This window comes from Gavialis gangeticus, unplaced genomic scaffold (assembly GCF_001723915.1).
Source record: "Gavialis gangeticus isolate Ggan-Ray unplaced genomic scaffold, GavGan_comp1, whole genome shotgun sequence".
In the NCBI taxonomy this organism is placed as follows: domain Eukaryota; kingdom Metazoa; phylum Chordata; order Crocodylia; family Gavialidae; genus Gavialis; species Gavialis gangeticus.
In genome coordinates, this window is record NW_017728997.1 from 7,549,793 (window position 1) to 7,562,540 (window position 12,748).

The window sequence follows — 12,748 nt, forward strand, 5'->3', positions numbered from 1 at the left end:
CACAGGCAGCACGCAGTTCACAAGCAAACCACAGGCTGAACACTTGCCCACAAAAAATAATCGTTTTGAATTGTGCATATATTTGCTTATGGCACAATCTCTTCACAGATAATTTGCAGCAGGAAAAAAATATTCAATTTACAGCATAAGTGGGTACAAATTGTTTTTAGACCTACTTCTGGTGAATTGTTTGAGAAGGAGGACAAACTGTTTGGGCGACCGAAAGCAACAAAAAACAGTGGGGTTAGGATACGAATTTTTGCTCTCCCACAAAACCAGTGAAATGCTCTCATTCCATTTCTTAATATTAAAGGGTGTAGATCAATGAAGTAAAAATTTGAGGGAGGAATAAAGAAATAGGGGCTTTGACAACAGGCTTCATTGAGGATGAATGATGTTAACTGTAATCTGAGAATGGATGAGTGGGTCTGTTTGGTCTTCTCCTATATCCTAACGATGAGACTTTCATTTGGTGTAATGAAATGGCCAGCTCCCATAGCATTTCAAGATTGTTCAGACACCTGACTTTCTCAGGCAATGGAGTAAAGGCTTGAGAATATCAAGAGCTTTTCATAGGAGCTATAACAATAGGGTAAGGACTCCACTTCAGTTCTATTTTTTCTAAGATTTCTTGGAGAAAAAGAGAGAGAAATCTCTATAATTTTGTCTTGATGAGAAGTGTGTAGCGCAGCAGTTGTGAGCAGTCAGAATAGATCAGAGGACTGCATATTAAATAATCGTTTGGTGGTGCTTAGTTGCCAATATGTTTCGCTTCAAGGCTATTCCAACCTTCCAGATTCTCTGCCAGGTTTATGCCTGGAGTTATTTTTTTCCCTTGCAAGTCAGAACCACTGAAATGACGTATTCCTTAAGAAAATCCGTTCAAAACTGTATAGAACTGCTACTAAACACTATTGCAGTATTTGGCTGTGCGGACCCATTACATGTGTGGGGTTTTTCTTTTCAATTTTGGAAATGACTTATCAAGAATAAATCAGAAATTTTACTGAATATCTTTGATACAGATCTTTTCCACAGAGCCATTTAGTGTCTGATGCCTATAGAGTTCCTAAGTATCTCGGAGGATGGGCTCCTAAGACATTATCAGTTTTGGCCCCTTGGGATAGTGTTCTCAGAAAAGTAGTGGAATGATTTGTAATTATTCTGTTACTATGGAAAATGTAAAGGACGGATGAGTACTCTACCTACACACATGAATCTATTAAATATATTTATCTTCAGTCATAAGATATATCAAAGAATTCCCCTGCCCTCCTCTGCCATCTAACTAGTAATATTTAGCAACTATATTCACAAAGCACATGTTCCTGATTCCCAATATGGTTGCTTGCCATGTGGAAGTACCTTTTTTTTTTTTCTTTATTGACTCTCCATCTCTTGAAATCTCATATGAAAATATGTAGTGACACAGCACATAATTGCTGTTCAAAAGTAAATGTTTATCAATAGTTGGAAGGAACTGAAATGCCGGCGCTATAGTCTATTCTTAACTTGGGGATGCAGACAGAATAGAATAGATAAAATAATCTTCAGAAGTTACCCCTGAAGTGGATAAGAGTTTTGCCATAGAATGCAATAGGGCCAGGATGTCACTGGAGGACTTGCCAGGAGTTATATATGTTGAATTGGCATTGCCATCTCAGATACCACAATGTAGAAAACAGTTGGTAAATGCTGACTTTTTAATGAGGGCAACCTGAATTCATAAAGAAAAACAAACAAACCTGAACTTATAATGTAGCAGGAAAGAAAATCCCTAGTTTATTATTTTATTCCTAAATCCATTGTTTAATTCTGTGAAACTAACTGGTACCCCATACTGATCGACTTTCGCAAATTCACCAGTGATGCACTGTAGTGAGTTTAATATTAGACTACAGCATTTTGGTGATCTTTCTATAGTTCGTGTGTATGAAATTACTTACGTGATTTCTTGGTAGTAATATTAACTGGGGTGCTGGATGGCCCTGTCCCAGCAGTGTTGTAAGCCCTTATGGTTGCAAAATATACTGTATTGGCCTTTAGTCCGGTGATGTTTTTTGCAGTTACATTCCCACTGACTCTGACTTTGCCAGCTGTGGTTTCCTTGGAATCATCTGTCCAGTATAAAACCTAAATATTAGAGCAAAGAACAAGCAGTTCATTGTTTTCCACCAATTACGGACTTGATTGGAAAGGAGACAAGCCAACAACTAATGTTTCAAGGAAGACAGCACATTTTGTAATTGAAACTGTCAGGAAATAAAATTAAGCATGAATATTTATAGTGAAGAAATAAAATTTCAGAGCCTGAATACAACTTAGGAAAGCAAATGAGAAATCCTAATCTTTTAAGTTGTCCAAAAGAAAAACTTTGATAAGATAAGAAATTTTAAAAGCTTTTCTAGTTTTACAAGTTGAGTGTGTTTGAAGAAAAGAAAGATGCAATGAGACATTTATATCAATAATCAAGGAAGATTTTAATTATTATGTTTCTTAAATGTAGTCAATAGCAACTATTTACCTCCTTGGTCTCCTCTGACGGCTGTTTGTTTTAGTAAGATTTATATATTGTACATGCCTACTGCTTCCTTTTATATGCATACGCACAGTCATCTTTCAGTTTACTCAGAGCAGGGACAGCACAAATAATAAAAACTCAGCCTCCTTCCTCTCATCTGGAAACATTCCCTAATTCAATCTTGAAAATGTCAGTTCATGGGATCAATTCCTCCCTCCTTTATGTCCCATGCAAGTCTATTGATATCAATAGTGTAGCACTGGGGTATTAGTTGTAGGTAGCCCACTAAATATGAGAAGAAGCCAACTGAGATTCAAACTAGAGAGAAATGTGCTGGATTTTTTCATTATGGGGACGGCAGTTCAATAGGACCTGGAATCAAAACCCTGGTGTATTTCAGATAACCTACAGAACTGTCAGGGGATAAATGGACACTGTTACAATTTCAAACATTTTTTTTTTTTTATTGGTGGTCTAATATTAGGGCTGGGAGAAGCTTCAGTCCCCAATTCAATGCGGCGGAGATTTGGTCTGATTCGGTGGCCAAATCTCTGAATTCAAATTGAATCAAGAATTGAAATTGGAACCCTCCGAATAGATTTGGAAAGATTCGGCGATTCGGACATAGACCCAGCTTTAAATGTTTTTTCTACATACCTCAAGGTACCAGGTGGCTCATCAACACTGCAATGGTGGGGCATATGGAGCATCCCACAGGAGTGCAGGGGGCTCCCCAGCGCACTCAGCAGCAGACCCGGAAGTGGACCAGAAGCACTTCCGGTCCCCCCGGGGAGTGTGCAAGGGCCCCCCCCCCCACACCTCCCCGACTCAGTGACTGGTGATTCTTGGGTCTGCAGGGGCACCCAGGGTCCCCCTGTGACTGATCACTGAGCGGTTGTACTTCTGGTCCACTTTCTGGTTCACCACTGAGCAGATGGTGGGGGGGCACATTCCTGTGGGATGCTCCACTTGCCCCAGTCACAGTGATCATGAGCTGCACCTGGTACCTCGAGCTATGTAGGAAAAACATTTAAAGCTGTGTCTATGGCAAAATCACTGATTCTCTGAATCACTATTGAATCCTCAGATTTGGATTTGGATGAATTGAATTGGGGACAGTGATCCAAATCAACAAATTGAAACATTGTCCCCAATTTGGGCTGACTCTGAATCGAATACGGCCCGTTTCGTACACCCCTACCTAATATCAAACTGTGTGCTTTGGCCCATCCACATTTCCCAGAACAATGCTGTAGTTACTGTAGCAGTGTTTATTGTATAGGACTGGGTGGCTAGATTAGTTGTGTTTTTTAGAGTTAAATACTAGTTCTCTTGTAGTAGTCATCACAAATGAGTATGCCTGACTTCTGTTCACAAGGCTTGAATTTACCTTATGAAAAGGCTTATGCAGAACTGCAGTAGTGGACTGTAAAGAGTTGGGATTTCATAAACTTGCTAATGAGAATCAATGGAAGATCACCACCTGTTAATGCACTGAAATGGAAGACAAACTAGAATGTGCATGCTCTGGAAAATGATACTGCAAGTGCAGTCTGAGATAACTATCTCGCCAAATAAATATATACATCTAAGACTGATTTTTGTGTGCATCACCTCATAGCCAAGCACTCTTCCTGTATGTCTGTTCCAAGCAATGGAATTCCATGAGACTTCTATTTCAGAAGCCGAAATGCTTTGTGCAGAAGCTCCTGCTGGTGCTATTTGCGGCTCTGGGATCAGAAGAAAGAAAAGTCACATTTATAATACATGGACAGGATATAGCATTTGATCAGAAAGTAAATATATTAAAAGTGAAAGAAATATGAAACAGGGAAGTCAAGTTGTATGACCTGTGGCTTAGGGATTCTGATTTGAATTTCTGGCTCTGCCATACACATGATATATGACTTTGGCCCAACATGATTTTCAAACGGGCTTGCCATCCACAACTTGAGCCAGATTTTCAGAAAAGCTCAACTTCCACCAAATCACCAGAATGTGTGGCCAGATTTACAAACATTTGGTATTTCAGTGTTTTTGAACAGTATGTCATCTGTTGCCTCTTTGTCCTATGCTGAATCGACCCAGTGGAAGCTGCTAGATGCTGAGCACTTTTTTGCATATATGGCTGTAATTCAGATACCTAAATGAGACCTGAGTAAATCTGGAAATCCGGTCTTTCATCTCAAGTCTCCATCTGAAAAATGGGGGTGCTGTCTCAGCCCCTGCCTCAAAAGAAATTGATGTTTCTCACTCTACGTGTATAGTGCTTATCACAACTGTGTTCTGATCATGGGTGGAGCCTACCAATGCTACTTTAAACACTTTAATCATAACAGTAATTTCAGAAAAAGCTTTTACCATCTTCCCCTGAGTAGATGATGGATATGGAACTCAGGGTCCCTTCTCCTTCGTTGTTGTAGACACCCACTTTCACTTCAAAAGGGGAGAGAGGAATAACGCTTTCATTTCTGTAGACGTACTTGCATGCTTCTACTGAAGCCACTACTGCCTTTGTCCAGCTGGTTGAACCAAGTGGCCGAAACATAATGATGTAACCAAAACCTTCTCCATTTTGTAGTTCTTCAGGAACTGACTACAATGATAGGGGAAATCAATCAATAAGCATTTGCAAGTATACACTGTTTTAATTGAATCTTCATTCTATCAGTATATTTTAGTTGTATTGATTTGCTGGACTGTGCCTTAGAGAAGATAATAATGTTTGCTCCATCTGTCAATGTAATATTGAAATAAAAATCAAAATAATAAATCTATTGAGGCAATCAATTTAGAAACAAAGAGTGGATCAGACCCATTAAGAGCATGCTCTTTCAAGTATGAAGTTTTTAAAATTAAAAGCATTTCACTCTGCTCAGATTGTATTTGGATTTTTCTCTCCCAGAGGGAGTGAACTGCTAATTTTAGAAGATTTATAAAGAGAAAAGAATCCAGAAATGAGCAAATGTATATACATAAGTAGATGTCAATTGCATAATTGCACACTTACAAGCACACCACTTTATTTTAATTTTTTAGCATAAGCACAAATCTCAGGAGCACAAAAATGCCCTTCTTTAACTTTGTTTGGCATAGGCATGTTATTGCAAGTCTACATGGCAAAATTAATGCTTTTTTTAATAAAATGTCCTGTCAAGATGCGTATTAATGACTCTCACTGAGCAGGCACTTCCATTGGCACTGAATCCACTGTGCACTCTTTTCCTGAGATAAAAATACTTCCATGCTGGCTTCTCAATGCAAGAGAACATTTGTGTAATATTTTTAACATGAAAGTGAAGGGATCAGTGCTACATGATGGACATTATGCAGGATGTGTTCCTTAGCTATATATCATGTATTGCAAATGTTCACATCAAACACGCTCTGAAAAGCAGCCATGCAAAGTTCTAGAAAAACAGGAGGTAGAGTCAGGGCTATGGGGAATGGCAACACCTTCAATGAGTCCTGACTTGTCGCTCCAAAGCTTTACACTGTGCAAAAACCACTGCGATGAGCAATATTGTAAAAAAATGAAGAAAAAATACAAGAGGATAGAAGTGTTTCTTGAGGACCATTTTTACTCTGTTCTCGTTAATTGACTCTAAGCATATAATAAGCAATTCATCAAACAATAGTAGTGGTAGCACATATAAAAACACTTGTTACCCTTGAAATCCTTTAAAAGTATATTAATCCTCAAAATTCACTGAAATACATTTTCCTTCTCTACTTCTTCCTTGGGATTGACAGAGTTTGCTGTGAAGGATAATGTCTGAGGGGGTTACCAGAGTTTAAGCCACTTTTCTTAGTACATTTAATTTGTTTTTGAGGCTTCTTTGACCTTAGATTTAATCAGGTTGGTTAGTCAGTTCCTCACAGAAAGAAGACTTGTGTTCAGTGTTGTTAGCCTGCTATAATGAGCGTTTCCTATGGCTGTTCCTCAGGACAGATTATAGAATTCAACATGTTAGGTTTAAAATAAGGATAATTTGATGTGGGCATGTGTAGAAGTTCTCCCCTCTTCCCCCTCTCCTATAGCAAATAGCCAGAGGAAGGGAAAGCACAAACATTGAAAGTTGTATTTGGGGGGGAAAAATGAGAAAATTATTATTCATATCACTTTGATATGTCATGATTTGGTAACATAAGGTCAACTGTGGATAAAACCATCTTTGTTTTGGTCATCAGTTATGGAAATTGCCCCTTTTAATTGGTCTTCCTTTGCTCCCTAATTGCAGTCTACTTATGGTCTCAGAGTTTCCTACTCTTTACCAGAAAACATATTTAGGGAGGTAACTCCAGTTAATTGTACTGTGACAGTTTTGATATTTTCAAAGTCGAATGCATGAGGAGAGGAAACCAATTTTGCGTGCAGTTAGACAGGGAGGATTGTGGGTTCAAGAGCCTCTCAAATTCCATTGACTTCAGCAGCTGTTTTGCTCCTAAAAGAGAATGAAACATGCTTCATCTTGTAGCATTTAAGACAGACTCATACTCTGTCATGTTGTCCTACACTGTGGGTGTGTCTACATGAGACACTTTACTGTGCAGGAGACTAATCTACTGCACAGTAAAATGTCACCGTTTATACACGCGAACCATTTGCTGTGCAGTTAATTAGTCTACTGTTCAGTCAGCTACTACCTGTAAATACAGGTAGTAAACTAACTGTGTAGTAGATACTGCACAGTAGCACGTGAGTAGATGCTGACCAGGAGCAAACTTGTTTCCTGTCAGCCCTGATACCAGGAGGCCACAGGAGATGTGGAACTCCCCTGGTCCCAGTGCTGCTCAGCTCCTGGCTCCCCCCCAGGAGCTGGGAGCCAAGCAGTGCCAGGACAGGGTAGCCTAGCCGCGCTGGGATGTGGAGCTCCTTGCTTCTCTATGTAGTCCTCAGCTGGGCATGGGGCTTCTCCCCATGTGCACAGGGCTAAAAGAGCCCTGCAGCAGCTGTCTCCCGGCCCTGGATCCCTCCTGCTGCAGCTAGCAGAGCTCTCCTCGTCCCATGTGCATAAAGACCAGCCCCCAGGCTACCACTGTGGGGCTGCCTGGAGCTCCCTCTGGCTGCTACAGGGGGCCAGAGCAGAGTAGGAGCAGTTCTGTACTAGGCAGCTCCTGTTGGGAGCAGATTTGCTTCCAAGAGAGAGCACCTGTAGATGTGCTCCCAGGTAAGGCTTACTAGGCAGTATTTTTACTGTGCCGTAAAAATGTGCCTCTTACACTGTTTGTTTTCATAAGGCTTACTAGGCAGTATTTTTACTGTGCATTAAGCCTTTATAGTATTAATAGCATGTGTAGATGCGCCCAGTGTGGAGTACGTGCATGGCCATTGCCCTACAGTCTGGGTACTTACGATAGGTAGCCTCTTTTTCAAAAATTTAGATTTAGGTTGACATTTTCAAAGACAACTAACATATTTAGGTAGGTAACTCCAGTTAATTGTGATGTGACGTTTTTTATAGTCTCAACCACTTTTTTGTATTCTCATAATGAAAGTCCCAAAAGGAAAGGGGATAATATTTAAATGTTTAGCAGTGATTCCACAAGAAGTTACAGAGCTCTAACTCAGACTGAGCCTAATTGCCCGGGTCTCCCAGCCAAGCAATTTCCTCTTGATATCTGTCTTCTGGGCATATGGTAGCAGCTTGTCTACAGAGTGGTATGGGAAGGGCTTGGAGTAGGTTATATTAAGCTTAATTTCTGCACATTGAAATGACTTGCATTCACACAATGCAGTTTTTAGTATTGTATTATGTCTACTCCTATTTGAGTGTTGTAGAATTAAAGTCCTCATCTCCTTTAACACATTATAGGGTATGTCTTGTCAGCATAATATTTCTTGAAAGACAAGCATGTAAACAGAAGTGTGAAAAATGTTTAATGCAGAAAATAGCCTAGCGGATTTGTGTGTTATGATGCCTTCTGTATAATGGAGATAAGAGAGTTATATAGTCTTCTAAACATTTTTATAATGTGCCTCTTACACTGTTTATTTTCATAAGTTAACAGCAACAAAGAAAACTTGTTCCGTATCTTTCTTAACATTTCTCTGCTAGACCTGAGATGCAATGCTGACTCAGCTACAGTCAACGACAAAACCCAATTGATTTCAATAGGGCCGAGATTTCACCTCCCCGACCTCCCCAACCATCGCCAACCTTTTTTTTCACCTTTCTCCTTTCTACCTCCAACAAACCATTTCGATTAATAGACTTTAATAAAAAAAATTACCTCCCATGTGATGACAAGCTCAGAACGACTCCCTCCACCTCCACTCACATTTGTTGGTGCCACTACAGGAACTAACAAACAAAGGATATTTGTGGATTGTAGTTAACAAAATCTATTACCAAGTACATTGTCAATTGCTGTGTCATAATACACCTGCTCTTTGTATATAGCTCGTCTGCCTTTCAAAAGCTAATGCAAGGCTACAATAGAATACTTCAAATGAACTGAAATTATATTTACACTTTCCCAAGGTTTTGAGGCTAAGGACACAGATGTGTTTGATACATGAGTACCCTGGTTCAAAAAATTAATTAAAGAACCTAGTAACATCAAGTATCTGACATTATTATGCCTCATCAACTAATTGGCAAAATGATGTTCCATTCAGACTGTAGCTGCAACACTACTGATTTACTAATTATGCATTTGTGCAGTAAACATGTTGTTGGAGCAATATATTAATTTTTTAATTAACAATGTTCTTCTTTTTCTTAGGAAGCTCAGAACTTAAAAGAAATGATTTTTTTCCCCATCCCTGAAGAAAGGACCACAAGAGGCTAATTAATAACAGGCCTCATTTATCACTGTATTACTTTAGCTTTTTGCTACTGTGCCCAACTGGAGTAATTTTTTTTTAATGGTAGTGATTTGTCCTTGGTTTCAGTTGAGTCTGGTAAATGCAAGCAAAGATATTTCCAAGGCTTCCTCAGAAAAGGTTTGAATTTGCATCTCCACTGGGGACAAACTAGAGCCTGGGGCCCCCTCCCCTCCAGGGCAGCGTCTGTTTTTCACCCACTTCTGGAAAAACTTCTGGTCCCCTTCCAGGTCCACCACTGAGTGCACAGGGGACTCCTCGCACTCCTGTGGGACTCCCCACACTCCTGTGGGACGCTCTATATGCCCCACCATCTCAGCATTCACAAGCCACACCTGCTACCTTGAGGTATGTAGAAAAACATATAAAGCTGTGTCTATGGCTGAATCGCTGTCTCTGAATCAGAATCGAATCTTCAGATTCAGCTGAATTGAATCGGGACAGTAATCTGAATCCATGAATCGAATCATTGTCCCCCAAATCAGGCCAAATCCGAATTGAATACTGCCCACTTCACACATCCCTAATAAGTACTCTAACCACTAGGCTCTTAGGCAAAAAGATGAGAAGGCTTCCACTTCAGTTTTGCTTCTGGCAGTCATATATAAGTGTCACTTAAGCACTTGAGGGTGAATAGGATTTGACTTTTTGTGTGAGATGCAATGCAACACTCTATGCCTCAGTAGGATTAATTGTCAAGGAAGGTATTATTAAATCAAGAAGCATATATATACATTGTTATGGTTTATATTGTTAATCAAATATAAGACCACATGCTAGCTAGAGATTTGAGTCCAATTCTAATTCCAATTTGAGGCTTTATCCTCTCAATGAGTTTAAAAAATTAGACACAATCTCCCTCTCTCCCACCATTGTAAGTTCTGTAGCTCAGTTTTAACCTCAAAACCCCTGCCTTTTACTTAACTTCTCAGTGTAATGGTGCCAGACCATTTAATTGTTTAATTTTGGAGAATTCAGTCTCTCTTTTTTTAAAATCAAGGACAGTCATGAATGTATAATGGTGTCAAGTCAGTTTTTTTTCTTTCCAGATAACTTACTACAAATGGTTAAATGGTGGTACTTGTATATCCAGTGTCATTATATGTATCAGAGTTAAGGAGTTTAAGATGGGGGAAAGGGGGATTAAACTGAAAGGATAAACAAAGAAAATGATTTTCCAGCCAGGCTCAACTAACATTCCACTGTTCCATGAACCAGTTGATGCTCAATTAGCACATGTGCTAAATGAGTTCAGTATTTACTACACTTGCATGGAGAGAAAATTTATACTACTGCTCAGCAGAGCCTCAACTGGGTCATAGTTGAGAAACAGATGAAAATTTACGGTTGAGTGCACCAACGGAGGCTCAATTAATTCTCAGCTCCATTTTAATGAAATGAGCAGTGGCTCATTTGCATCCGCACATCTACTAATGCTCAATCGGATTTTAGCTCGCAAAATAGCTATTATAACAGGGAAATTCATTTTACCCTTTCATGGCTAGTCTTTTGCAGGTCCTGCTATATTGTCACAGATAGTTTTGAATTCTGTTATGGAATGAATGTGAGGCTGTGCCTACTGTATCTGGCAGCATGAAGGTTTCCTCAGCCCATGCATAGAGTAGCTGGAATGCTTGACAGCAGTGAAGAAGGTAAGCCACGAGGACATGGTCCAAAGCCCACTGGAACTGATGAGACACTTCCACAGATTATAGGCTGGTCTATTTTGATTTCACTGCCACTGTTGTAAGGTCAGTCTTGAAACACAGCCTGCCAAGCTTCAGAGCATGACAAGTGAATTTGGTACAGAAGAGAGAGGGCAAATTTTCCCACATTCATTCCTGTTTTCTGAACACGTTTCAAAGGTAAGAGACCTAGATTAGCAGAGCACTCAGAGGGATAAAGCAAAGTGAGTTAGGGATTCAAACATATGATATTGGACAGGCATCCAAATGTAGGAATTCAAAGGGCAGGTGGTGTCCTAGGGTGAATCGGGCTCCCAAGGGAAACATGTGATGACTATAACTAAAGGCCTGATGCAATGGCCACTAAAATCAATAGAAACAAGCCTATTAGATTTTGGTTGAGGACCTAAATTATTTTTCCAGCTAACCCCCGATACTGGTTGAGCTGTTGGCAAAACCTTCAGTAAAACGTATACTACAGTTAGGGTTTTAGTCATGGAGATGGAACACTTTCTATACAAGCCAGTGAGCAAGATGTATGCTCACCATCACAACAGGCAGAAAACAGGATCTGTAATTGGATGTCAACATTACCAGAATTTACAGCTTGTTTTTGCGCCAAATTTAGCCCAGATGTAAGAAGGTATATCCTCAACTGAGACCACAGGAGTTTCATGAGGACTGAATGAGTACATGATGTTCTGAAAAGAGCTGACACAAAATGCTTGTCAGAGCTAAAATCTCAAAGCTTTGATCCAAAGCTCACTAGATAAACCTTTTTCGGCATCAATAGCCTTAAATGGTTCCATAGCCCAATGTCATTTCTTCAAATAAAACATATTGGTGATTCAGAGGTTTCTGAAAGCACTGATACAAACCAGGAACACTTACTTGCTGCTTTAGTCCTTAATAGCTCAGATGGTCTGCTGGGCTCTCCAATCCCAATAATATTGCCAGCAACCACACGGAATTCATATTCAACCCAAGGATTTAAACCGACCACTGATGCTCTGTAGGTCCTGCCATTCAGAACTTCGGGAACTACACACCAACAAGACGCATAAATGAAAATGCTCCACTGAAGCAAACCATACAAGAAAATGAGGCAGAAATTTCAAACTGCTTACCTGTTGAAACTGCCTGCCATCCAACCGAGAAAGGAGTCCTTGTCTGAATACTGTAGATCTGGATTGGACTGTTATTATCTGCTCCTGGTTTCCAGCATAGCAGAGCAGTAGTGCTAGAAATATGTTCAACTCTAACATCTTCTGGTGGACCTGGAGGGCCTTATAGGAATATATCTTTTAAGATAACTGCAACATAAGAGAGTAACTAATTGTTGGTTAGATTGCGCAACCCTTACTCAATGAAGTCAACAGGACATTCATGGCAGCGCTCACCAGCATGGGTTAGGGTTGTACAATCTAGCTGTTAAGGTTTCATGTCTTCATTACTTATTTCAAATATATATATATACACAAATGTGCACACACATACATGCACATGCACTCTCTCCCCTCACCCCCGTGTTATTTAAAACAAGACATTATGAATATATTTCAACACTGTTAACATGAAGGATGAAAAATCTCTTGAAAGTGCTTTGCTGTGATGCTATATGTTGGACCCTGCATTCCTTGAATGTCCAAAATTTCTGCTGATGTCTCAGTTTCCCATGAATGTGTGAATATGCAAGGTAATGTGCAGTTCTTC

The 12,748-nt window shown here is 39.8% G+C and overlaps 1 protein-coding gene across 5 annotated transcripts in view; it reads right to left on the reverse strand.

The window, feature by feature from the left end:
* The window catches only part of CNTN6 (contactin 6), a 260,433-nt gene that overhangs the window by 14,553 nt on the left and 233,132 nt on the right, over positions 1-12,748 (reverse strand). For all 5 annotated transcript variants that reach the window (XM_019504720.1, XM_019504719.1, XM_019504723.1 and 2 more), the window contains 6 exons: positions 12,163-12,321; positions 11,927-12,076; positions 8,756-8,826; positions 4,883-5,117; positions 4,136-4,251; positions 1,947-2,133 (listed from right to left, as the gene is read on the reverse strand). In XM_019504720.1, the coding sequence (XP_019360265.1) occupies positions 1,947-2,133; positions 4,136-4,251; positions 4,883-5,117; positions 8,756-8,826; positions 11,927-12,076; positions 12,163-12,321 (918 nt within the window). The remainder of the gene's footprint in view (positions 1-1,946; positions 2,134-4,135; positions 4,252-4,882; positions 5,118-8,755; positions 8,827-11,926; positions 12,077-12,162; positions 12,322-12,748) is intronic.